At 42.9% G+C, this 25,795-nt stretch overlaps 2 protein-coding genes across 3 annotated transcripts in view; both read left to right on the forward strand.

Annotated features, from left to right (window-relative positions):
* The first annotated feature begins 1,595 nt into the window (after positions 1-1,595).
* Positions 1,596-5,834, forward strand: znf692 (zinc finger protein 692). 2 transcript variants are annotated; one of them, XM_084164597.1, is made up of 11 exons: positions 1,596-1,844; positions 2,125-2,329; positions 2,486-2,517; positions 2,634-3,272; positions 3,363-3,441; positions 3,545-3,637; positions 4,214-4,261; positions 4,385-4,463; positions 4,562-4,676; positions 4,908-5,007; positions 5,162-5,834. In XM_084164597.1, exons 2-11 carry the CDS (start codon positions 2,130-2,132, stop codon positions 5,331-5,333), a joined length of 1,557 nt encoding a protein of 518 aa, XP_084020723.1. In that variant the 5' UTR covers positions 1,596-1,844; positions 2,125-2,129; the 3' UTR covers positions 5,334-5,834. The 2 variants fall into 2 exon arrangements, with proteins under 2 accessions (XP_084020723.1, XP_084020724.1); XM_084164598.1 differs by lacking the exon at positions 1,596-1,844 and having other exon boundaries at positions 2,303-2,329; positions 2,638-3,272.
* A 965-nt stretch (positions 5,835-6,799) lies between these two features.
* The window catches only part of fcho1 (FCH and mu domain containing endocytic adaptor 1), a 36,262-nt gene continuing 17,266 nt past the window's right edge, over positions 6,800-25,795 (forward strand). The window contains exons 1-3 of the mRNA XM_084164625.1: positions 6,800-6,882; positions 15,462-15,514; positions 23,731-23,822. Coding sequence (XP_084020751.1) covers positions 15,488-15,514; positions 23,731-23,822 — 119 coding nt within the window. The 5' untranslated portion in view covers positions 6,800-6,882; positions 15,462-15,487. The remainder of the gene's footprint in view (positions 6,883-15,461; positions 15,515-23,730; positions 23,823-25,795) is intronic.

The raw sequence follows: 25,795 nt of genomic DNA on the forward strand, positions 1-25,795 counted from the left end.
ATATTTACAAATCTATACAATTGGCCAGAATATGGTTGTTCATTTTTACAAAGCCATACAGATAGCTGTGTTTACCTTTTCTAGAAATTACTTTCAAATTCTGTTTTCAGGCAAAATGTCTATCACTGTTCATTTTCACAAATCTATACAAGAGGGCAGAATATGGAAGTCTATAAAATGTCTTATTACCAATAACTTGCATCAATGTTTTCAGTAGCCTCTATCAAAAGCTCCTGCTTGCTTGTTGTGAATTATGCTCAGGTGCACATATTTCCAATTCAACCATGAGGCAAAAAATGTGGTAAAAGCTCTTGTTGATCCTGCAATCTGAACAAATACCAAGATGCTGTATTTTCAGCTGATATTTCATTTGTTTATGGAAATGCATATTGTTTATGCAGTGTTGAGGAATGTGAAAGAACACCCTTGATTATTTTTACTGTGATAACTTATTTTGATTTTGTAAGCCAACACTTTTGAGATCAGTCAATAAATGCTTCTGGTATTGACTTATATGCTGCCCCTGTCTTCATGTTGTTGCTGGACATATCTTTTTAAAAATGTGTGTAGGTCACCTAAATCATCAGAAAAATTGCCCCCCCTGAGAATTTTTTCAGGAGCCGCCACTGGGTTGGAAACATGTTTATTTCGACTATAAAGAAAAACTTTTACAAACAATGGCAAAACTGCAATGTTGCACTGAGCCTTACTCTTGGAAAACCACATCAGTGTCCGACTTTCGGCTGTCGCAGATGCACCTCCAGTGTTGCCAACTCCTCAGTAAGGAAAGTAGCTATTGGCTGTCCTAAAAGTCGCTAGAAGTCGCTGAATGACGTCATCACCCAATTTGCATAATTGGCCATGTGCATGTAATTGTGATGGACGCTATAGGAGAGAGGAATAACGTTGTGGGAGAGACAAAAAGTGAGTAAAAAACACCCTAAATATGTTTAGAATTACAAATGAACTTTTTTCTGTCGATTCTTGTTTTTTTTATGTCACAATTCCAACCATCCTCCTTAATCCGGGTTTGGGACGGGCAAAAGTGACCCAAAAGAGACACTCTGGCGGAGTTACTTCTTTTTTATTTAATTTTTTTATATTATTTTTGTTGTTGTTGTTGCATGCTTCCCGCATGCGCGATTCATGTGCAGTCTGGACGCGGAGGTGTGAACATCTCCTGCTCTGACTGCAGCTGGGAGGGACTGCTGCGCGAGGACTGGGCCGCCTGTGAGTGCTTTGGGACATGGGTGGGGCCCACGGCAGCGTTTTTTTCTCAAAGTTTCCGGGATATCACGGGTCCTACTTATATCAGTACACTCGTAATAACCTAGTCGTTGCGAAACTTCTATTCGATCAAATAAGCCACACGTAGCAAATAAGCCATTCAATGTTTTGTTAACTAAATTCGACATTCTCTCATTGACCTCCATACAAAACCCCCTCGCTTGGTGAGCGAAAAAAAGCCACCTCTGGAGAAGACAGATTTTGGCCCAGTTATCCCTCTCGCTTCGCCTTTTCCTCTCTGGTTATAATGTAACAAATGTGCCGTGGTGGTTCATGGGAAGAAAAAGTAGCCACCTCCCACTTCCTCTGTTCCTGTTGATATTTCTCCCGATTCAGTTGTCATTATTGATCGAGCTTTGAGTAGAGTGATGAATGAAAGGCAGTGTGATTTCTTATAGTTTAGTCTTTTAGCGGCAACATCACTCCACAATCGTACAGACAGTAGTCGATTGGAATCTACTACCAGGGTTTGCGTCTTAGATCTTAAAAGGGCAACTGAATCATGGCGGGTGGGACCCCTTAGAATGTACAAGACTGAGTCAACTAAACATAACGAGGTGAGGTGGACCCCTCTTTTAGAATTAGCAAATGTATAATAAAATGAAACATACATTTACACAGTAATCTTCAAAAATACATTATCACATGAATGTAGTCGTGAGTGTTTCACACATTTCAGTTTACCCTCTGATTCTGAACAGCTCTTCTGTCAGGTGTCAAAGAATGGGGGAAATAATTTCAGCTGTCATATTTTGACAATAATTATTATAGTGGCCAGCGTGAAGTTAACATCGAGATATTTCGTAAAACTGCCATCTTTCTTTTTGTTCATGCCAGGGGTGATGGAGCAGGTTAATGACCCTTTGACCATGGTGTCGGAGTCTACTCCAGACACCGTCAGACGGCAGCGGCGCAGGGAGCTGGACGCTCGGCGGAGTAAGTCTCGTGTGCGTCTGGGGTCATGCCTGCAGAGCTGGGGTCAGCTGAAGAACCACCTGGGATTCTCTCTGCACTCTGAGCTCGCCAACTACCTACTGCAGAGGTAAGGCCTCAGACGAGAATGGGCTGGTGGTGGCACTGGTAACAAACAGCATACAGTCGTCATGGCTCATCTTTATTACACAACTATAACATTGGAGTAATATGATGTTGGCTATTATTCAGTTTGCTAAATGTATTCCCCCTCTCTTCTCTTCAGCTATTTTTCTAAAGTGTGTGCCAAATGCTCAGGTAAAGACATTTTCCCATGACATACAGTTTTCAGTTTCATTAATGTGAATATGTATGTCCAAAGCCTGTGTTTTTTGTATGATGATGTAAACATGTGTTTGGTCTTGGTCCACTAGACAGTATGAAGGGGGACAAGGCTGTCTTGGTGACATCAAGAGAATCTCTGCATCGCTTTGTCCTATTGGTCCACACTCACGGGCAACAGTGCCCCTTCCCACCCACTCTCCAGTCTGACACTGCCAGAGAGAAGCAGGCAGCTGACACAGAGGAGAGACAGTCAAAGGGAGAGACAGTGAAGCAGAGAACAGGCCCAATGCATTTACCACCTCAGACAGATGTGAAGGACTGTAGCTCTCCAGAGGAGGGCCTCTCCCCATGTGCTCAGGGGAAGGAAATGAGAGAACCCTCGGATGTGTTAGAGGCAGAACTGTGTCTGCGCTATGTTTGTGAGGGAGGGCATCTGCTTTCATGGCAACCTAGTCAGAATGGCTGTGATGACGAGAAGGGGGCAGGAGAGAGGGAAGGAGAGACTGTGGAGGGGGATATTACCCCTGCAGGTCCAACTAGGTCCAAAGGGAGGAGAGGAGCTATGGAGCCCAAGAAGGAGAGTGTCACAGGGATGGGTCATCTTACTGTGAGGAGGACTAGGGGTCGTGGTGGAGCAAGGTCTGTGGTGACCCAAGAGGAGGCACAGCAGCCAGGAGAGGAGATGATGGACCTGACAACCATAACCTCTGGAGAGAGCAACTCAAGAGGTTCATTAAGAAATATTATTTTGAATTTCCTGATTAGTTCTGAAATGCCAGTGTTGACTCAACATCACTATGTTGTTTGGTCACATCCAGAAAATGAGAATACACAGGAAGTGTCAGTGGCAGGAAGTAACACATTGCCAGCAGAGTCCTTGCAGTCATTGGAGGATTGGTAAAGTTGAATAGTTTGCTTCATGCACAACTCCTTGGATGAATTTGTTGTTGAAATCATAATCAACCCAACCTCATGGTGATCTAATTTGATATTTTCATAGGCGGCTGCCTATGGAATGTGATGATCATGATGATGATAAAGAGCACAACCCCGACAACATCACTGGAGAGAAGGATGACCCTTCACCCGGCAGGTTTTAATTGCACAGTTTAATCATCTAAGAAGGAAATAAAATGTGAATGAACATGTTGGAAAAATTAATGACCACTTTATTGAACTTCATAGTGATGTAATTGTAGCACACGAGAACCTGAAGGGGGACACAGAGTAAAGCAGTTCAGTCAGAGGCAGAGAGGCTGCGTTTACACAGGCAGCCCAATTCTGATCTTTTTTTCACTAATTGATCTTTTGACCAATCAGATCAGCTCTGATCAGATTTGAAAAGATCTTTGTGATTGGTCAAAAGGCCAATTAGTGGAAAAAAGATCAGAATAGGGCTGCCAGTGTAAACACAGCCAGAGAGAGATACAGTAAGTCGGGGACAAGGAGAGGTGGCTTTTGATAGCAACGGGTGGCTTTTGATAGTATTTTCTCACACTTCCTTAATTTGCCAGATTGAATTATATGATTAAAACGATTAAATGGATATTCAAGTAAAAGATTATTGAGATGAAAGTCATGAAAGCGAACATGGTTAAAAGGATTCCTATTACCACATACTGTGCAATAAATGTAATACATTTTCTTTCATTTGATTTGGATTTTATAGACCGGAGCCAGCCGACAATGTTTCTCAGATTGTCAGCAAAAAGAAAAGGTTTGTGCATTATCACATAAAAGTTATTGTCTAGATTACTGTTTATTACTAATTTATGTATTTCTCACTTGTATATTTCCATCTGTTTACTGTTTACTGTTCATCCTAATTTAATGTTCCCAGAAAAACAACACCCAAAGCAATCTTGCCTTGTGAGTTTGACGGCTGTGGGAAGATCTTCTCCTCTCGGCAGTACCTCAATGTGAGTTCACCAGTATAGCTGAAGATGACCTCTTACAATCTACTTATTAAGGTAAAATACACAAAACTCCATTATATCTTATCTCACCCTTAATGAAGCATCATATGAAGTACCAGCACTTCCACCAGAGGACGTTCACCTGCTCTCACACTCCCTGTGGGAAGTCCTTCAACTTCAAGAAGCACCTGAAAGAGCATGAGAAACTGCACAGCAGTGAGGCGTAACATTTCACTTCTAGGATTCTTCATTATCATCCTTTGCTTCTGCTCATCATGCTGAAATAATGATTGTCTGAGTAGCTATTTGTAGGGACTTGTGTTTCTTCAGTCGTATAGTCAGGAAGAACTCAGGGCCCTAACTGTTTGATATAAAGTACAGAGCAACCACAGATGCTCTGAACCTGGTACTGTATGTAATCACTCGTTCTGGCTTTTGTGTATTGAGACCAGAGGGACTTCATCTGTGAGTTCTGTGCCCGGGCGTTCCGCACCAACAGCCACCTTCTCATCCACCGCCGCATCCACACCGGAGAGAAACCTATACAGTGAGTATTCTCTGGCATACTGTTTGTCGAGAGTAGTATCACTATTATTAGGACTTCTACTATGGATCCTGTATATATTATATAACACTCTTTCTGTACATCTGTAGTGATCCTTATGAGTGTTCATCCCTCGTCCTCTCTCCCTCTCTACCAGGTGTGAGGTGTGTGGCTTCACCTGCCGCCAGAAGGCCTCTCTCAACTGGCACATGAAGAAGCACAACGCTGAGAGCAGTTACCAGTTCCCCTGTGAGGTCTGCGGCCGGCGCTTTGAGAAGAGTTACAACCTGACCGCTCACCACCGCAAAAGTCACCCTGACCCTGACTAGACCTTGAGCCTCACCATCACCACCATCCCCAACACTGACTCACGCTCCTTCCCTGTCCCTGCACTGCAATGACCACACCACCACAGGCACAGCAACAGACGACTGCTTTATCCTTGGCGTGACATGAAACAATGATGCTGTGTTTTGCCCAATGTTTACACCTGTAGAAAGTGTATGCAGCCAGCCAATGGCTTGGCAGGGTCACTCTATTGACTGTAAATAATGCCCCCTTTGGTCTTTTGTGACCCAAATGGCCAGCAGGTCAGTGGCTCCTATGCAGTCCATGGACAATGTTCATACTGAATACAAGCAGTCACCCCTTCGTCCCTATGTGTGTTTTTGTTACATGACCCAATGTTTTTTTGTAAAGAAGGGTAATGATTGAGAAGACCATCTTTGGGTGTTGCTTTTGTATAAATCTATTACTATATAGCTTTATTTATGAGGAAGGTACAGTATGTCAAAGGGAAGGAAGGGGGGAAATAAAACGTTTGTGTTTTACATTTAGTTTTATGATCTTGCATGATCTTGAATTACCAGACTAATCACATTACACATTTTATCTATTTTGTGAATATATGACTAAACCCCCTTTAAAGCTAGAATCTGTAGTTTCTACATCCATTTTTGGACTCATACATTAATGATATATACCCATCTATCCTTGAAGAATATAACTTATACACGCCTCATGAGCTTAGTTCAACTGTCGTACCCCATCAGAACCCAAAATATGAGCTTGTTATGCTCCAATATTTGTAAACAAAGCACATGTAAACTAATACTGTATAGTTACGTTTTAGTAGTCGTATGTACAGAATACGCATGGTATACATACACCGTCCAACTAAATCCATACTTTAAGGTTCCTTCTCGACAATGCAACATAAAGTAAATGGCAGTAGAATAGAATAAACATTTTAGTACAAGTATAATACATAACTTATAGTACAATATTTACACATGAATTGGGGAAGGGGGGCAAGTGTATAGCCTCAAAACATGATTCAAACTATAATTGTGATATAATGGATGGTCAGTCCTTGCATACCTAGCTCTCGCTTTGAAGTTGAGAGTGGTTACATTTCTCCTGGACCATCCCTCAGCTTTTTACTAAAACAGGCGCGGTAACTGCTTTGTTATTGCTTTCATTAAGAGTTCCATCTTTAATCTGGCTTTCAATACGTCCGTTTTATTGATTGAAGCCAGCATTGCCAGATACAGCCACTCACTAACAGGTGGGCGTTATCTTAAAAAATATATTTTTATCCAATTGGCGCATAGAAATTCTAGAAGACCTGCCTCCAAACGGATGCTATGCCTATAACACGTTCTCCTCTAGGCTTGATTGAAAAGTATGTCAACCAATAGGGACAGAGATGGGTGGGAATTTGCTCGCACACTGAAATCTGCCCAGAGAATTTGTGCAACCGCCTGGTGCTTACTATCAAATCACTTTGGGCAGGCTTCACCGTGCTGCTGGAGCTGGACAGGTGAATGACTCAGGATGGAAAATGTACTATAAAGGTTTTCCAGGAAATACATACAGGTAATGAACCATTATTTAGGCTACGTCCTGAAAAATAGCTTGGTTTATAACTAGCGCGAGGAACTGCATAATACCGACTTCAGCAGCATGACAGAAGACAATGTAGAATTCAAGCTTGCACGCTAACAGCAGCAGACAACTAAAAACGTTTTTAAGCTAAGCTTGCTGCCAACATCTCTAACTGGATATTGGTGAATGTTATATTATTAAATGATCAGACATATAGATTTAGCTTTACTTGTATTTGTTAAGTAGTCACTTTAATTGCTAATTACTTTACAAAAACTGAACTCCGTTCGCAAAGCTGCCAGCTAATACTTTTGAGAGTAAAAAAAAAGATTGATTGTATGCATAATGTATCATTTATAAAGATACTGTAAGGTAATTAGACTCTCATTACTCTTCAAATCGAATGTTTTGAAAATGTTTATTTTGATCATGAGACACTTGGCTAAGTTGATGATATTGCTGGTTGCAAGAACTAAAAGTAACTTCTGACTGGTGTTTTTCATGTTAAAAAACAACAACACTTTTTTAAACAGTGAGTAGACTATCCCTTGGTAGAATCATATCCTCCTGGGATAGTCCAATATGTCAACAGCAATGACATCAATGACCTTAGAAAGACTTATCGAATGAGCATGATGTTTGTAAAAGGCCAAACTGTCCCAGAAATTGCCAGGTTTTCTATTTAACGTTGTATGGAATACCCTCTAACATTTTGAACATAATGATGATAGTGGAAGTAAAATTCCACATTGACACTTGTTCTCCAATTGTGTTCTAACCTTCTCAAAGCAAAAGTTGTAATGCCGTCCTATTCTAAAGTTGGTTCGAAACCAACCAGGTTATATGAAAATGCAATAGGAGAAGTTGATGAATGCTCATTTGATGTTGTGTTTCTGTATCCATATTGCAATTTTTGTGTCTTCCTAAAAAGGGAACTGAGTGTTGAAGAAGTAATATACATATACATTGAGAGGTGAAGAAAACCCTCCCTGCTGTCTTGCTCCAGTGAAACCCTTTCCTCTGCTAGTGCTGATGGGTGAGAGGGTAGTGAGTCATGGAGGTGTGGGTGTATGGAGCGATTTCAGTGGCAACAGAAATTGTATTTGAATTTTATAATTTGTAGTAGGATATTGAATTTGAATTTAATATTTTTGAATGTTTAATGCACAAATTGAGTCATTGAATTCATAAATTGAAATATTGTATGTCTCCTGCATGTCACAAGACTGTGTTAGCCCATAGGGATTCGTTCTGGAAGCTAATACAAGTCTTCAAGTCTCCAGCAAGGTTCATCAAACCACCTCGGTTACATTTCACCCCCCTTTACATTTTACATTTTAGTCATTTAGCAGACACTCTTATCCAGAGCGACTTACAGTTAGTGAGTGCATACATTTTTTCATACTGGCCCCCCGTGGGAATCGAACCCACAACCCTGGCGTTGCAAACGCCATGCTCTACCAACTGAGCTACACGGGACCTTTGACCTCATACTCAGAGATCACGGCACCAATATAACTGACTGGGTTCGAAATCAGGCCTCCTGCACAACAACAACACTTTCTGTGGCAAACAGAAGCAGACAGATTTCCCCCCCATTTAATAAGAGTACAGAAGTGGTTTGGTGATCCATCCATGTGATGAGTAGCCTCGTAATTACCAGACTGATTACCATGTGAAGCGAAACATTCATGTAAGCTCGTGGGATCAGGTTGCTCACAAGGCTATGTGATGAGCAACCTTGGCTGAGACATGAAGACATTAGTTTGACTGATGGGGTTCTAACCCAGGTCTCCTGTGCACCAGACAATGCAACTTTTCAGGTCTTAGACAAGTTACTCATCACACGAGCGTGGTCACCGAACCACCTGTGTTACACTTCACCCCCCTTTGACCTCCTCCTTGAAGAGACCCATCCAAGTCACAGGACCAATATCTAGGCTTTAGCTCAACAGGCTAACACATTCTTAACCCAGCCAGTCACATGTTAACCTTATAATGACTACCCATGCCAGAGACTTCAAACCAGCGGAGGACTGGGACCAAAAATCAGCCCTGGCATTTCTAACACACCGGACCATTCTTTACCTTGAGGCCCCCACACCGACCCATTATTTTTCTCCAGGCCACCATACTGGCCCATTATTTCCTTGAGGCCCCCATTATTAGCCAGATAATTATAATTTTGCACGCAAAAAAAAACAATTTCGACGGCCACTGGGCTAAAAATGGACCAGCCAGTCTGGCATTTCGGGCATGACGTCCTTTACAATGGTGCCACTGGACTCAGATCTACAGTTGAGCTGGTTCAACCACTGGGGTCACTGTGGAGTGAGTTAAGGGGGGGAATGTAACAGATGGGGATCTGTGAAACTCACTCATCAGCCTGAAGTGTCACTCCTTGCGCAATTGAAGAAGGCCTTTTTCAGTAGCGCGGTGGATTAGAATGCTTAAGGATGGTGGATCACGTGTGTTTATGAGGCAGAGATCCTGAGTTCGAGTCTCGGTATGAGCTGAATCAGGGGGAAGCGTTACTCGTTAAGCAAGCAGCGGGTCGTCCTTTACATGAACTTCCTGAACTTCTCCCTATAGGCTTTAGCAAAGTGGGCTAACAGTGTCTTGTGACATGCAGGAGACCTGGTTCGAACCCAGTCAGTCACAAGAGCAACATTAAATAGGGAGTGGAAAGGCTATCATTAGAAGGGCTGTGACAGGGCATTTAAACTATATTCTTATGGGGGCCAAATTTAGTTTTTTGTGACACTGCCTTCTAACGCAGCCTGTAATCATCATAGAGGGGAATAGAAGGCTCCAGAGTCTTAGCTTTCAGGAATGGGGTCATAATAGCTCATAGCCAAAATGGTTCTAATGCTAGAGCCAAATTCATTATAAGAAAATAAATTCAACATGCCACATTGGCTTCAGAAACCGCCATAAGTTTCTGTTTACCACAGTGAGCGTTTGATTCTATCTATTCTCCTGTCCTTTTCCTGGCTGGCAAAATATCAGGATGTTGTCTCAGGTTTTGAATCTGAATTTAGAGAACTGAATTTGAAAACTGAATCTGAATGCATCTGAGAAGTTGAATATATGATACTTTGACAAACTTGAAATGATAGTTTGTAAACTTGATACACAGACAATGAATGCAATATCTACAGTATTGAAACTGAATAGGCCAATATAAATATTTAATTGAATTTAAATATAATTTTAAAATGAATGCAATTTTCAATCCAGTTCCAAATCCTGAAATGCAAGTTCAATTTACAAATTCAATTTGTGCATTACAAATGAAAAAATAGGAAATTCTAAATCAATATCCTAATACAAATAAAAAATGATGGAATTCAAATACAATTTCTGTTGGCACTGAAATCGCTCCATATGGGCGGGACTGGGAATGAAGAGAGGGGTTTCAATTAGATGAAGAAATATGTACCAACTTCATGGCCTCTTGCCAGTTGATTTCTTGAGTAGTTGAGTACTTAGGTATGTATTTCGCAAAGCATTTTATCTTTAGAAAAGGAATGTTTATTTATGATTTGCACTCTGAAAACTCTACCTACCTTTCTGTCTCGTCTCTGTTAGCTTTTCATTATGGAGATTTCTATCAGCTTTAGTTTGACCAGAGGCAGAAATTCACCTGATAATCATAGTGGGAAATATGGGTGGGTTGAGGTCTGGTTTCTAATCAGCTACCTATTGAAGCCAGTAAAGCATCCCTTTAGTCTGAGAACCTCTGCATCTGAAACCATAACCATCCAGCTTCTCTTAAGGGGTGAGCTGAGTGCTGCTTGCTGCTGCTGGCTCCAGCAGGTCTCTCAGGCAGCAGCAGGTAGGCCCTTACTGCTGGAGATAACTCTGAGCTGAACAGAGGAGGCTTTGCTTTGACCCCCATCAGGCTTGTTGATCTGGGGCCAGGCTGGGACCTCAGCAGCCTCTCTCTCTACCCGCTGCCATCATCAGGTCCCTGCTAGCTCTCCTCCCAGAACAGAGACACATCTGAAGCCTGCCGCAATTACAGCCCAGTCCGACACCATCCATCACCACCCAGCCTCGCCTCAGCCCCTGAAAGGCTGCGATGTTGGGAGCAGCAAGAAGGGAGAGAAGGAAGTCAAGGTCAGGGGGAGTAAGAGCCCTACTTTGCATTTAGATTTGAATTGACTGTGTGTCTCTCTGTGTTGTGCTGTTGATTAGCCCAAAGCCTGATCATAGCCTTCCTGCAGAGCTGTCCGCCTCAGCATGCGAGGAAAATACCACATCAATATAACTAACTCCGCTCTGCAATCGTAGCACTCAAATCACACATTTTATGTCACTGGGGAAAAGAAGCTTCTCACTTGATCCTTAAAGGGATACTTCGGGATTTTGACAATGAGGCCCTTTATCTACCTCCCCAGAGTCAGATGAACTCGTGGATACCTAGTCACGAGTTCATCTGACCCTGGGGAAGTAGATAAAGGGCCTCATTGCCAAAATTCCAAAGTATCCCTTTAAGGATTTTCTGTCCTCATGATCTAGCTGGCTCCCTCTCTCTCCCTTCCCAGCTCTCCCACACAGTATTGTGCTACTGAATGGTGGATTAATTAATTATGGAGATCCCCTGCCTGTAATGTAGGATACGGAGCCGCTGGCCGTGGCCTCCCTTTGATCTTGTCAAGCAGGGCAGAGCCTGGAGGCAGGAGGCAGGAGGCAGGAGGCAGGAGGCAGGGCCTGTGCAGCCGGTGGCCATGCTGCTAAGCATAGGGTCTCTAGCAGATGGAGCTCCCTGGCCACCAGTATCTACCATGGGGATGGCTGCTGGCTGCAGGAACAGACCTCACTCTATTCTGGGTTACTGGTCCACTTCAAGCTGTGCTATGTGGACCAGTGATAACTAAGAGGAGCTCAATATTAGGATTGCGAAGTCGGGTCGAAATGCATCACATGTTGTTGACATGGTGGCTGACTACTGTGATGTCAAATCTATTTTGTGTAATTCCATATAATATGGATGTTGCTGTTTGTGTTGCAGTAGAAAAAGAGAAGCTCTGATTTTGTGTTATCAGTTATGTTTCTAATCTGGGTCGCCCCCAAAAGCACATGGTGACCCAAAAGAAAACATGGTGAAGGAGATGAGATGCGAGAGAGAGCCTTATTGTGTATAAATTTGGATTTACATATTCGTTTTATTCGGGTCTCAAATGTATTGATTTGTGTGTTGTTGTTTTGAATGTTTTGTTATGCCCTTGATGCCTTGTACACAGACATCCATCCATTCTGAATGGACTGCCAGTGCTCACCATGCTGTCATGCTCTGCTCAGTGGAGGGTCTGTGCTTGAAGTGATGCCTGGCAGGCTGGCTCAGTGTCATAGACGATATGCTACAGGGACAACAACACATTCAGCTCCAAACAATGGAAGGGTAGGGAGGAGAGCATACTTTGGTTCTGCCTGATGATTCTGCTGCTGCCTGGGTAGAGAAGGGAGAGAGCATTTTACACAAGCAGAGGTTTGTTCATGTGTGTACAGCTTGATGTTGTTCTAGTAATGATGTCAGAATTGATGCAGCAACAGCACATTACATCAAGCTAGTGAATAGGGCAATCAATGATTGCATGTAGGCTACATTTAATGGCAATTCTGATTTAACATAGGCGTTTGTGCTAAGACTGTTCTGATGAACATAGGCGTTCGTCCATATCACGGCCAGCTCTCTAACGGGTAGTGCTCTGCCCACTGTGCCCAGATGTGGCAGTCACTGTGATGACTCACAATGGCTCTGGAAGCATCGTCATTGGCAGGGAGGGTAATGCACTGCATAATGGGTCTGATGAAATTATCTCTGCTCCGCTCCCTGCCAAATCAGGTTTGATGAAGGACAGAGTGACAGACATTGCAGTGCAGTAGCTACTCTCCCTGTCGCTGTCCAGGAAAACACCTACAGCTACGAAAGTTGGGCAAGACACGTCATATATGTGTTAGACGAGAGAGAGAGGATTTAGCTAAAGGTCACTGCTATCATCACATGCATTTTAGAGCTCTACTGCTGTATCTGTCTGTTATTTAGTGTAGGAGAGTGTGTTGATTGGTGGTTGCTCTCTCCTCAGTTCTCTTCCATTTGTCTTGTTCACTTTCTCTCTTCTCTTAGATGGAGGAGGCAGATCTCTGGGGTTGTCATTTGTCAGTGAAGATGGCTATGGGAGTTAGTCAGTTCCCTCTCAGCCTCATGCCTTAACAGAGATGAGCTGAAAGAGGGTGGTGTGGGGATATAAGGACCAGGCAGGGAGCCACCGCTGAACTGTCAACCCAGTGAGAAGCATCTGCCAGTAGCCCCACTCCAATGACCACCACCACGGGGAAAATTGAGGGAGGCTGAATATGGGTGGAGAGATGCCAGTTATTTACTGCCAAAACAAGAGGAAGGAACAGTTTGTGGGGGGGACTGGAAAGACGAAAAATGTTTAGCCCTAGTTTTTCATGGCAGGCCATCTAGACTGGGGTGCTGATAAGGCTTCTTCTCCACTACTGTGTGCTGGTGATAGCGTAGCGCGGCCCTAGCTGTGGTCTTAGACTAAGCCACCACTAGCCTGTCTGCCACGCTCTCACAATCAGCAGGGGAAATGGCAGAAGCCCAGCCCAGGGTGGAGGCAGCATGACGCGTTACTGTTTCAAACTCACTAATACTGAGCTGTGGAGACACAGAAAGGAACAAACGTTATGTCTACTGGACATATTGCTAGGCTAGCTAGCCTGTTAGTGTGTCCCGTCAAGTGTATCCTTTAACCCACAAGGTATTCTTGGGAGCTTTCCATTCCTTTACCCGAAAAGATCATGCATTGGTGGAAATATATATTTTTTAATGTGCTTTTTTAATCATATTCCTTATCAGTCCTCCCACGTCTGTTGAGGCTCTGGGCTGTGGAGAATGCTTCTCTCTCTCTGACCCTCTGTGAGTCTCAGTGACTCAGTGTGTACCAGATGGTTCCACCACAGCAACATCCACAGCAGCCCACCATGATCAGCTTCAGCCTCAGTTCTTTTAGAATATTAATTAACCAGAGGAATCCCAATGCACAACACTGTTCTAGTCTTTGTTTACCGCTGAGTAGAGGTGTGATTTCTGTAAAGGTCAGGGTGATTCCTGATGAAGTTAGCTGAATGTCATCTATTCTAGCCCCTCACCAGTCTCTCCTCAGCAGCCCTGTGTGAAGCCTGGCACAATATGCTTGCCCCTCACCACCACCACCAGCCTGTGATCCAACTAACAGCCAAACAGACCCCTCTGTCTTACTGATTCCTCTCCTCTATCACCCTGGTTCTGTGTTGCCTAGAACAGAGTGGGTACTTGGTAGCTGGCTGCGGCGTCTCACTTTCAGCCCTGAGCCACGCTGCCAAACGACTCCAAGCACTGAGTTAATTAACGGGGTGTGAGAGGGGAGGTGTGTGTGAGTGAGCGAGCGAGAGCGCTTTTGCCTGTGTGTTCCCCTGTCCAACACCAGGTCGCCCTGCCTGAGCTAGGGCCAGTCGCTCCTCTGTGCCAGCAAAGATAAAGCCCTCTCTCCTCTCCTCTCCTCAGAATAATAGGAACCCACAGCCTTCCCTGGGGAAACACTGTGCCTGCAGGGTCACCACACACACACATTCACCTGTACGCAGTCACACTAGCTCACACACTCATTCACCTTTGCTATATGCTTAGAAGCTCTTCCGGCTACTATTATTCATGATGAGCAGATAGCTAGGAGCTACTTGAGCAGGAATGAAATCCCCCACAGCAGTGTGGGTGGGTGGAGAAACGCTATAGGGGGTCAAAGGGTGTATGCTCAGCTGTTGCTATGTTTCCTCCTGCCTCCCATAGTCCCATCCCATAGAAGCCCATAGTCGCAATTCTCACTTCACAGTCAGAAAAGAGAACATGGTTCCTGTTGATTCATTGTGTGTCCTCACCAAAGTATACCTGCTGCTTGTCTAGCTCTCTGGGAGGTGACTCTGGGGGATGGTATTAGAGATATGGCTATTGGCTATTCCCTTAGTCTCTCAGCTCTCTACTGCACATACAGCCAGAGTGAGTGATCACACTGTAGAGATCTTTATTCATCTTGATAGGGCACCCTCTCCTTGGTGGCTGTGTCAGAGCTCTCTCTCTTCCCTTTCTCCTCCCTGTGTCAGCCTCCATCTCTTTGAAGTGAACTGTTAAACCTGGGCTGTGCATTGAACTAAAGCTGTCTATTGTCGCCTTGCCTACGCCAGCTTGTTTTTAATAAGACCGCAACAGAAGTTTCCACTTTATTCTTTATACACTACAGTGTCTCTGTCTCTTTTTGGGTCTGAGAGGAGGCTTTTCACATTGCCCAATTTATTGTTACAGTGTCTGTACAAGGGGAGATTCAGCCCACAGCTAGAGATCAATAGCAATTCAGCACAGGGAAAACAACAATCCATTTGTAGAGTTGTCTCATTATTGGTGTGAATGTTGGTTCCGTGCCACCGGCTAACTCTGGTCACTGATACAGAGGAGAGCTGAGGGCTGTAGCCTCATTTCTGTACTGTCCCTAATGGTTTCCTCCCCTCTCTCATAATTGCAGATCCCTATAAAACTCTCTGAGTGAAGATGGCGTTCTTTAAAAACAACTTCTGGGTGAGTCTATTTGATGTATTACATTCTATGAGGATCATTGGCAACTCAACATGGAGAGGTGAAAACCAACAATCAGAGATTGGGTTATGTAAAGATTAGTCATTGTTTTATTTTATTTAGCTATTATGCATGCAAACTTTAGACCCTTTTACCACTCATTTCTATACAGATTGCAGTAGCTAATAAAAACTCACTAACTGTATGTGAACGTAGCAATACTAGGCCTGCCTTTTACAGTTAAACATAATGCTTTTTTAAATATACAACTTTTGTACAGCATTATATTTAAAGGGGAACACATACATATTTAAAGGGGACAAATGCATGTAGGCTGACAGAACAATTCCATCCAATTTCCCTGAGTTATGATGCCTTACTTTCTCAATCATTAATCTGTGAATGATACTGAACCACCACCATGCTGCAAATGTTGCACTCTACCAGTCCCCTGAGTGATTTTCTTTCTTTCTTTCTTTCTTTCTTTCTTTCTTTCTTTCTTTCTTTCTTTCTTTCTTTCTTTCTTTCTTTCTTTCTTTCTTTCTTTCTTTCTTTCTTTCTTTCTTTCTTTCTTTCTTTCTTTCTTTCTTTCTTTCTTTCTTTCTTTCTTTCTTTCTTTCTTTCTTTCTTTCTTTCTTTCTTTCTTTCTTTCTTTCTTTCTTTCTTTCTTTCTTTCTTTCTTTCTTTCTTTCTTTCTTTCTTTCTTTCTTTCTTTCTTTCTTTCTTTCTTTCTTTCTTTCTTTCTTTCATTCATAGAACTGAGGCTGCTTGGTCTCCTTAGTGATGGCGGGAGTAGAGGCACAGGGTTAATTCCTGACATGCAGATTAACACATATCATCATATCTTTATCAATATGTTATAACCTGGACAGAAACTGCAGAGAATAAGCATGACATCAATGTACCACTGACTGTAACCCCCTAGTCTTAGAGGGATAGAAGGAGAGACTGGAACAGGCCAGGCGTTTGTCAGCTGCTCCCAAGGGGACTATGGCTGTGTTCTGCTCTCCTCTGCACACCTGGCGTGCCCTAGTTCTGATACACCACTCTGCCCGTTCACCGTGAAGGAGGGATATTTAGAGGAGGACGCTGTGCCAAAAAATGTAACTAAAAGTCAAGTAACAATTGGGTCTGGGAGCGGAAGCGAGTCAGGAATTTAATTTGGTTAGGGAAATGAGATTCCTATCATTGATTGAATTGAGAGGTTTTTTTAGGTCGTAATATTTAGAGAATCTAATGTTGTTGTTTTTTTCATTCAGTTGTTGGGGGATATCTGATTATGATCGTTGTTGGTTTCTCTGTAACTCCCCATTCCTCATTCATTGTGCATCAGATAGTGTGTGCCAGTGTGTGTGCTTGTTTGGTCGTGGTGGGGTTTGTGTGTCTTTGTATTTGTGCATGCTCTCATACTTGTGCGTGTGTGTGTGTGCACGCGCGTGTGTGTACATGAAGCCTCTATATCAGTGGTGCTGGATCCCCCTGGCTCCATTGTGTAGAGTTGTGTTGTGTGACTGACTGTGACAGAGACAGAGGCAGAGTTGAGTGTGTTATTGTGAGCAGCAGAGCGAGCTGGGCTGTCTGTCTGTCTGCTCTGCCAGCCTGCCTGCCTGCTGACTGACCAGCAGCAAGTCATGTGATCCTGGCTGCCTTTGTGTGGCTGCAGGCAGCAGGGCCTCCATGCCTACGGAGAGGAGAGGATAACTCCTTTGTGTGGAACAAAGCCAGGTCAAAGACGCTTCCCTCCAACCCAAACCAGGAGGGATGTAACTCTTTCTCAGACAGTCTCACATCAGTCTGTGTCCATAGGCGGCACGGTCGGAATACCACGTTACCAGAGGACAAACTCGCTCCCTCTCTCTTCACATCTTTCTCCTCTCTCTCCTCTCTCCATCTTTCCCTCTCTCCCTCCTTGTTGAGCTGTTCTTTGCTCTGCTAAATTAGATTAATGGCAGCAGGATAGTCGCTCACTGTCCCGTTAGATAAAGAGCCAATTCAGGGAATTTGCCTTCAGGTTCCTGAGGCCAGATGCAAATGCACTGGTGATGGTAAGAAAAGCGTGAGTGTGACTGCATTGTGCTCAGTCTCTGTCATGGGTTGGTCCTGCACTTAGGGTGTCACGTGTACCACAGGGCTCAATCCACTTGCCTGTTGCCCAATGGGACACTGAAGCCATTAATCAATGCGGCAACAGGACTGTGTGTTTGTTCTGATCTGAAGTGATGTCCAGTGCAGTATAGTTCTACATGGATGCTGCTGGTCTCTTCCAGGCACTGTGGACCAGGTAATGACTAGAGCAGATGATGGGTTTGTTATGGGGACTCAATGACGCTGTCCTTTTTAGATGTGAAAGTGGTGTGACGAGATACTAGAGGGCCATCATCAGTGCTGCTGACACTCTGCTGTGGGATTGCCCATTGAGCCCAAACTGCACCGTAAGCACAAAACCTCAATGAGTCAGCTAGACTGTCTCTTTCCACTGACACTGACCTGGGGCTATCCAGTCATTCAACTATATTATAGTAGATCATTATCATACCATATAGGCCTATGCTATGTCATACCACTCCCTATTATATCCAACTCTGAACATAGGATAGGAAATGTTTCCTTTACTATCCAGGTCTGATAGTTCTTGGTAGTTGTTGATAGATGGATTGGCAGGCAGTGTTGTTTATGCTGCTGACCAGTGAGAGGACAGACCGGCTGTTCTGTACTCTGTGTCACTGTGTGCCAGGTTTCACATGACTCCATGGCTGCCTACTGCCTGCCTGCCTTTCTGCCCGCTTGCATCACAGCACAAGAATGTCCTCCGACACTGGTCAGGGAGTGAACCGCAACCCATAGTATAGCTCTACTCTGGTCAACCCTTGAACCACACCAACACTGCAGCTGAGGCTGAGGTCTCTGCTGTGGCTAGTGAGCCTGTGAGGAACACCTCCCCACCGGGAGGTAACACCACTTACCCAATTAAGCCGGACACGCTCTAGCAGGGGGATCCAGACACAGCTAACCACGCCAGTTCCAAACGAGGCCTGCCTTCATCACACTGTTTAAAGCAGCATCCCAGGCCTCGTCTGTGCAGTAATTAGCTTTGTTCAGGTCTGAGGGGTAAAGCCAAGGATACTTCTAATTAGAATCAAGTGAGAGTCGTTAGCTGGCTGCTATGCACAGTACACACAGATGAAATGGTGCTGCAAGTCTTGGCTGGCTAACTGCAATAGGGAGGGAGGCATGGAGGGAGGCAGAGGGGAGGCTGTTTGACTTGGGAGCACCGCTCGCTGGGGGATAGATTAGGGAGTTATGGAAGGAGTGAGGGAGAAGACCCCCAACCCAAACCTCCCACGGGGTACCCTGCTCCTCAGGAACTAATCAGTCCTGTGATGTGTGTTTTTAAAGTTTAATAGCTGTAAAACATGAACCTGGTCACTACCTGACCACACAAACTAGACTGACAGACAGAGCTTCTCAGTGTTTCATGGAGTACAAAGGAATCTCAGCCATGGTGAGAAAGTTGTGAGTTGTCTTGATGCCTCCGTCTCTCCTCTCATCTCCCACAGCTCACGACATTGTCATTGTAATGTGCTCTCTCTTGCGTGAGACAAAACTCTCATCTTAATTGATTAAAAGGAGTAGGGAGGGAGAAGAGGGGGCCTGCATAAATCAGACAAAGAGAACTGTCAAAGACCACTGGCCATGGAGTGGAATATGAAACAGACCTGTGTGATGAATGATCTCAGATGGAAGATCATGACATGTGCTATAATTAATCATTTTGGTCATGGATTTAACTCTTAGGACATCTTTGGATGAGAACTTGTTTAAGCTGTGATACTGACACACGCATACACCGTACCTGGGCAACTTTTCAAGTACTCAAGGTAGTTGAATATAGTTTATATAGAGTTTCAACTGATATTCAAATACAGGTCTCTGAAAAACATATAAGACTTGAAAATATTTTGAGTACCTCTCAGAAAACCAAATAATATTTGAAGGTATTTGAATATATGCAAGTTATTTGAAAACCAAAAAATATTTATTTGATGGCTGCCAAATATTTGATGAAGAGACAAACAGAGTAGACCACTTTTGCAGCTTTAAAATGGCTAACACAAATATGTTCATAATGAGTAACACAAATATGTTCATAATGAGTGAGACACAAGGTAATACAGTAACACTTGACATCAAGATCTTTGGAAATTGCTTTATAATTGCATAATAATGGAGTTATTACATAAGTGGAATAAGGAACAGTCACTATTCCTCTTGTGTACAGTAGTTACAAAAACGGTCAGCTCATTGCTATGCAATTAAAGTGCAATTACCAAAGTGTTATGTAACATGAAAATAAAAAGTAACAAAATATGGCTGTTAAATATGCACTAAGCAGAAATCGCTCCGCTATTTCCTGGTTGCTAAAATTCTAATAGTTCACCTAATTTCAGTTTATGTGACCAAACCAGCAAGTGTAGTGTAGAGCCCTCAAACTCAACTCTGGGTCTTGAAGCCAGTTCCACTGCATTTTTTAATTGTTCCCCTCTAATCAGGGATTGATTTAGACCTGGGACACCAGGTGTGTGCAATTAATTATCAGGTAGAACAGAAAACCAGCAGGCTCCGGACCTCGTAGGGTAACAGTTGAGTACCCCTGGTGTAGAGAATCATTGTACTATCTAAACCGCCGTGAAATATATTTTCCATAATTGTGTTTTCAGCTGTCTGAAGCTGGTGTAAAAAACCGAAAGTATAAGACGCAGAAACCTGAACAGCTACAGCCAGGGTAGGTGGAAAATCATGTTAGTTTGTATTCTGAGTAAACTATCCCTTTAAAGATGGTATATTGTGTGTTTGATACAAGAACACTTACCATCAGATGGACAAAAAGGTAAAGAAGTTGTTTTTGCTAAGCATCAAACTTGCTGTTTGCAAATGGCTTTGAATTACTCTGCAGTATTTTCAGGTGTCATAAAATTAATAGCAGTTTTCAACCTTTTCAGTGGCATGTTGAAAGAGTCATACAGTAATTGAGCGTCACAACTTTATTTATACTTATCTGTACAAAATATCATTGGTTAATTGGTTTGACTTGATTATCTACTTGATTACCTGGGGCAATAGACATTCAGGAGAATGGACATTTACAAAATGTTCAGATAGAAATGTATTGTGTAGATCAAATATGACTGTCAGATTGGAATAGTACAGGAGATTGTGTGTTCTATTCATTCTATTTCTATCTTCAACATGCAGTTACAGCCCTGATACAGCCCTGCCATTAGTTGAAGGCATCCAATCTAATAGTTTCAGAAAAGTAATCACTTCCTGAGATCTGTATTCAAATATATATTTTTTAAGTAGTTGCTTTCTAAGATCTGTATTCAAATAGGTTTTAAAAGGTCATCACTTTCAAATATTAAAGTAGTAATTAAACTTTATTCCCCCGGGAAAATGTATTGCTTTCCAAAAGCATAGTTAAAACTATAGTTGTTCCAGGTCTGACACACGCACGCACACAGTGAAAAAAAAGATCTGCCTATGTGCCCTTGAGCAAGGCATTTAACCCTAATTGCTCCCGGGACGCTGTACAATAGTGACCCTGGCCGTGATCCTACTCCCTGCGGGTGTCTCAGGGGGAGTTGGGATATGCAAGAAACACATTTCCATTGCACACTTGTTTGTAACAGGACAAATATAAGAACCACCCCAAATAATAATAATAATTATTATTATTACACACACACACACACACACCTGTCTGTCACATAAATTAAAGAGCTGTCATACTTCTGTCCCACTGTGTCTTTTAGCAGGGGAACTCTGTTGCTGGGACAATGAGCCATGGGGTGAATGATAACTCTCTGGGAGGTCAACTTCTGATTAGCTAGCAATTATTTATCCTTTCTGGAAACACAAAGGCATAATAGTTGTTCATAAAGCCAAGCCACCATATTAAATGTATCTCTGGTCTCATTAATTGATAAGAAAATCCATTGGGATTACTTTCATACTAATTTCTAAAGACAAATGTGTCCATAATCGTCCGTCTCAATTGAGACCAAGAGAGTCAAATGAGAATTAGGCCTAACCTTTTTAGATTAGGCTATTTTGTTTCTGTGAAATAAGTCTAATCTTTTCTGTCTGGGTGTTATTACTGAGTTGGTGTGTGACTTAAGCTCCTTTCACAGATAAGTTATTTAACAGTTAAACAGTTTTGCCTATTGTTTGTCCCATGTCACTCATCGTTACATTCATTGCATGGAAAACTGCTTGGGACCTGATGGGTCTAATTTGACTATTTGCAAATATGTTTCAATGATGGCCTATGCCTTATTTCTATATACTGCAGGCTACTCTAAGTTTAGATGCTGTATGTTTTAGATCAGGGTTCCCAAACTGTGTGTGTGTGTTGCTTCCAGAGGCAGTTTGGAACGTTGAAAGTCACTTAGCTCCTCAGTAAGGCCATTCTACTTCCAATGTTTTTCTATGGAGGTTGCATGGCTGTGTGCTTGATTTTATACACCTGTCAGCAACAGGTGTGGCTGAAATAGCCAAATCCACTAATTTGAAGGGGTGTCCACATACGTTTGGCCATGTAGTGTATGTAATCATATACAAATGTAAGCAAGGTTTGAAATTATTATCTTTTAGTCAAAAATATCAGTTTGGGCTTCTTGCAGTCAATTTGTTTATTGCACTCACACAGGCGATGCTACACCTGGTCAGCGACATGTACATGTTAGCGTAGTTAAGGGAACTATATACCTGCTTTGTGTTTAGGACCGAGCAGGGCAGCTCACCTTTCTCTGGCTTCGGTTACACAAATACTGGAGCAGATGGGAGAGAGAGAGCGAGAGACAGAATACGGCATAACTGCCCTTCCATAGAGAAGGAAAGGTTTTGGAGAATCACATGTGAATTAAAGTCTGTGTATTACGTAGTGTACTGTTGTTAAATAATCAAATGGGTTTGAACCCAAATCCTCTGAACCCTATTGAGGCCTCCAGCCCACCACCACTGTCCTGTCTGTAGACAGATGTCTCAACGCAACGACTGTGTTTGGTGTCTGTGACTTTGGGTGGTTGTGGTTTTGGCCTGCTCTTAGCCTCTATCCCGGACCCTTGGCATTCCAGCCATTCCCCTGCTACTTGGGAAACGTGTGTGTCCCTCTAGCACCGTATTTATAGTGTTGAGGAGCAGCTGCTTGCCTGTCTGGACAGCCTCCACAACAGATCCACTGTTGACATCAAAGTGGGTGCTTCAAGGTATGGGCTATTTTTAATGCTGCCTCAGTTAGCCTAACGCACCTGTTATGTGATAACTTTGTTAGTGTTATATGTAGGGAGGGAATCCCGTCTTTGAAACAAGCACGGCTCCTGGTTTTTCTTTACATGTGTGGTATTGGCTTGCTTATGCCAGTCTTGTAGAAAATAAAGACATCTGCACCAGGCTGCTAAGGTGCAGGGGGGAGGGGGGGTGAAATGAAGAAAGGCTTTGGGTCTATGCAAATTCAGATGTATTCTATTGTAGCACAATAAATCTAAAATGTGCATTGACCCTGTGGGAAGAAATAGCATTTTTGAAGAACCACTCAGCTTGCCCTGTCTGCCTTCCTCTGAAAGCTGGAGGAAGAATACATAGATTTTTGTTTCTTCAAACCAGTGTCATGGTTGCTTGTGGTTCCCCGCCAACAAGAGAAACAAGAAAAACATCCACAGTACTAAAGGTCATGGAAGAAAACAAAATGATTTGCTTGTGTCATCACCTCCTCCCAGGAATGCTTCTGGTGGAGAGATAGACATTTCTGTTTTCTCCAACCATATGTCAAGCTTGGTTCTGGTTTCTTAACAACAAGAGAAGCGTCCACATCCACAATATTTTTTATTTTATTTCACCTTTATTTAACCAGGTCAGCCAGTAGAGAACAAGTTCTCATTTACAACTGCGACCTGGCCAAGATAAAGCCATGATGAAAGAAAACAGTATTCGTTTTGTTTGTGTTCATCTTTCACCTCCTTTATACCTTTAACAATCCATGTTACTATGCTCCAAGGACCTCAAGCAATAAGTAACAGAGAGAAGTGTTGACATAATTTTTATATGAAATAAATATAAAAAATAATCACATCTCCCATATTGAAGAATCTATAAAGCTCACCCCATAGAGATACAGCATAATATAATTCTGTGGCTCACCCAAGGTGTTTGTGTTTTTGCAGGGGGAGAAGAATGCAGGTTTTGATGTGCTGTACCACAACATGAAGCATGGTCAGATTGCTACCAAGGAGCTGGCAGAGTTTGTCCGTGAGAGGTGAGGTGTTGTTTGGGCTGGGACGTGTGGGAGGGGTGGTACAGTAGTGATGGGATATGGGGGAGGAGTGAGATGTTTCTCAATTAGTTTTTTCTTTCAACACATCAGTCCATTTGAAAAAGTTAGTTTTCAAACGTTCATTAAGGTTTTGAAGTTTGCCTTTAAAAATACTGATTCCAGCATTCTTACAAGAAATACATCTGTGTACAGCAGATCATAGTAGACTCCATAAAGCTTGGGTAGGACAAATATTCCATTCAAAATGCAATGCTAAGGCAAGGGAACAGCAATACTTATTCATAAAAAGGTTAAATGTACCGCTGCTGACTCGGATCCACAGGGGCGTTTTGTTATGGTATCTGGTTCTCTCTTTTACACCTCTGTTTTGCTTGTAAATGTTTATGCTCCCAATTGGGATGATGTTGATTTTATTAATAAACTTATTTCTTTGCTGCCCAATCTCAACTCACACTATTTAATTGAATTGTGTGGTACACCCAGTCTTGGACCGCTCAAACCCTACATCAATATCTCCCTCAAAAATGACCAGCGTTTTGTCTGCATTCATGAGCCAGGCGGGATGTGTCGATCCATGGAGATTCCTTTTTCCCAGTAACAAAGATTTGTCTTTCTTTTCACATGTGCACCACTCCCCTTCTCCCCTCTGTTAAGAAAGTAGAATACTCTGCCATTGTTATTAGTGACCATGCTCCTCTGTCGCTCGACCTCTCATTCTCATTGTTGGGTAGAGCATGGCGCTTGCAACGCCAGGGTTGTGGGTTCGATTCCCACGGGGGGCAGTATGAAAAATGTATGCACTCACTAACTGTAAGTCGCTCTGGATAAGAGCGTCTGCTAAATGACTAAAATGTAAATGTAAACTATACAGATCGCCCCCCATGGAGACTTAACTCATCTTTTCTTTCAAACAATTAATTCTGCACCATTCTATCGAATGTAATTTATGTCTTTATTGAGACAAATAGAACAGAATCGATCTCTCCATCTACACTTTCGGGAAAAACTTAAAGTTGTTCTTAGAGGCGAAATAATTTCCTATTCCTGTCTTCTCAATAAACAACGGAAAATTAAACAACAACAGCTGATCAACGCAATTCTGGAATTAGACCAACAATACTCTGCCTCTCCATCACCAGAACTTTACAAAGAAAGGCTGAGTCTTCAAACTCAGTACAATTTACTATCCACAGATAAGGCTGAGCAGCAGCTACTCCGCGCACGCGGTTTTGTTTACGAACATGGAGAAAAGGCTGGTCGACTTCTAGCTCATCAACTCAAGTGCAAATCTGCCTCACAGCTGATCCCTCATTCACAACACCTCGGGTGTCTTAACAGTTAGTCCTACTGAAATCAATAATATTTTCAACAAAAAAAATAGAATTCTACAATAGGTTTTCTGCCAAACTGGCCCCCCTCCTGCTTGTGTTTGAAAATGCCCTGGACCAGGGTGTTTTATCCCAAACCCTGACAGAGGCGTCGATCACACTTTTGTTAAAACCCGGCAAATATGCATCTGAGTGTGCTCATACAGACCGATCTCCCTTTTAAATGCAGATGTAAAAATATTAGCGAAATTGCTTGCCTCTCGAAAAGAATCCACTATGACAGACATCATATCAACGGATCAGATAGGCTCTGGATAAGAGCGTCTGCTAAATGACGTAAATGTAAATGTAAATTAAGGGTTGCCACTCCTTTTCTAACATTCGACGTCTGCTTAATGTCATACACTCTCCTGCATCTTCGGACGTTCCTGAAGTAGTTATCGCTTTAGATGCGGAGAAGGCATTTGACAGGGTAGAATGGGAATATTTATTCTCTGTACTGGGAAAATGTGGCTTTGATGCAAACTTCATTTCCTGGGTCCGACTGTTGTACTCATCACCCAAGGCATCAGTACTTACAAACAAACTTCGTTCACAGTATTTCCCATTATCAAGGGCCACACACCA

Source organism: Coregonus lavaretus (assembly GCF_964263955.1).
Source record: "Coregonus lavaretus genome assembly, chromosome: 6".
NCBI lineage: Eukaryota > Metazoa > Chordata > Actinopteri > Salmoniformes > Salmonidae > Coregonus > Coregonus lavaretus.

Coding starts and splice junctions, on each gene's coding strand:
- znf692 (XM_084164597.1), top strand. CDS start 2,130: ATGGAGCAGGTTAATGACCCTTTGACCATGGTGTCGGAGTCTACTCCA. Junction 3,442..3,544: donor TTGCAGTCATTGGAGGATTG/GTAAAGTTGAAT, acceptor ATATTTTCATAG/GCGGCTGCCTATGGAATGTG. Junction 5,008..5,161: donor ACCGGAGAGAAACCTATACA/GTGAGTATTCTC, acceptor CCTCTCTACCAG/GTGTGAGGTGTGTGGCTTCA.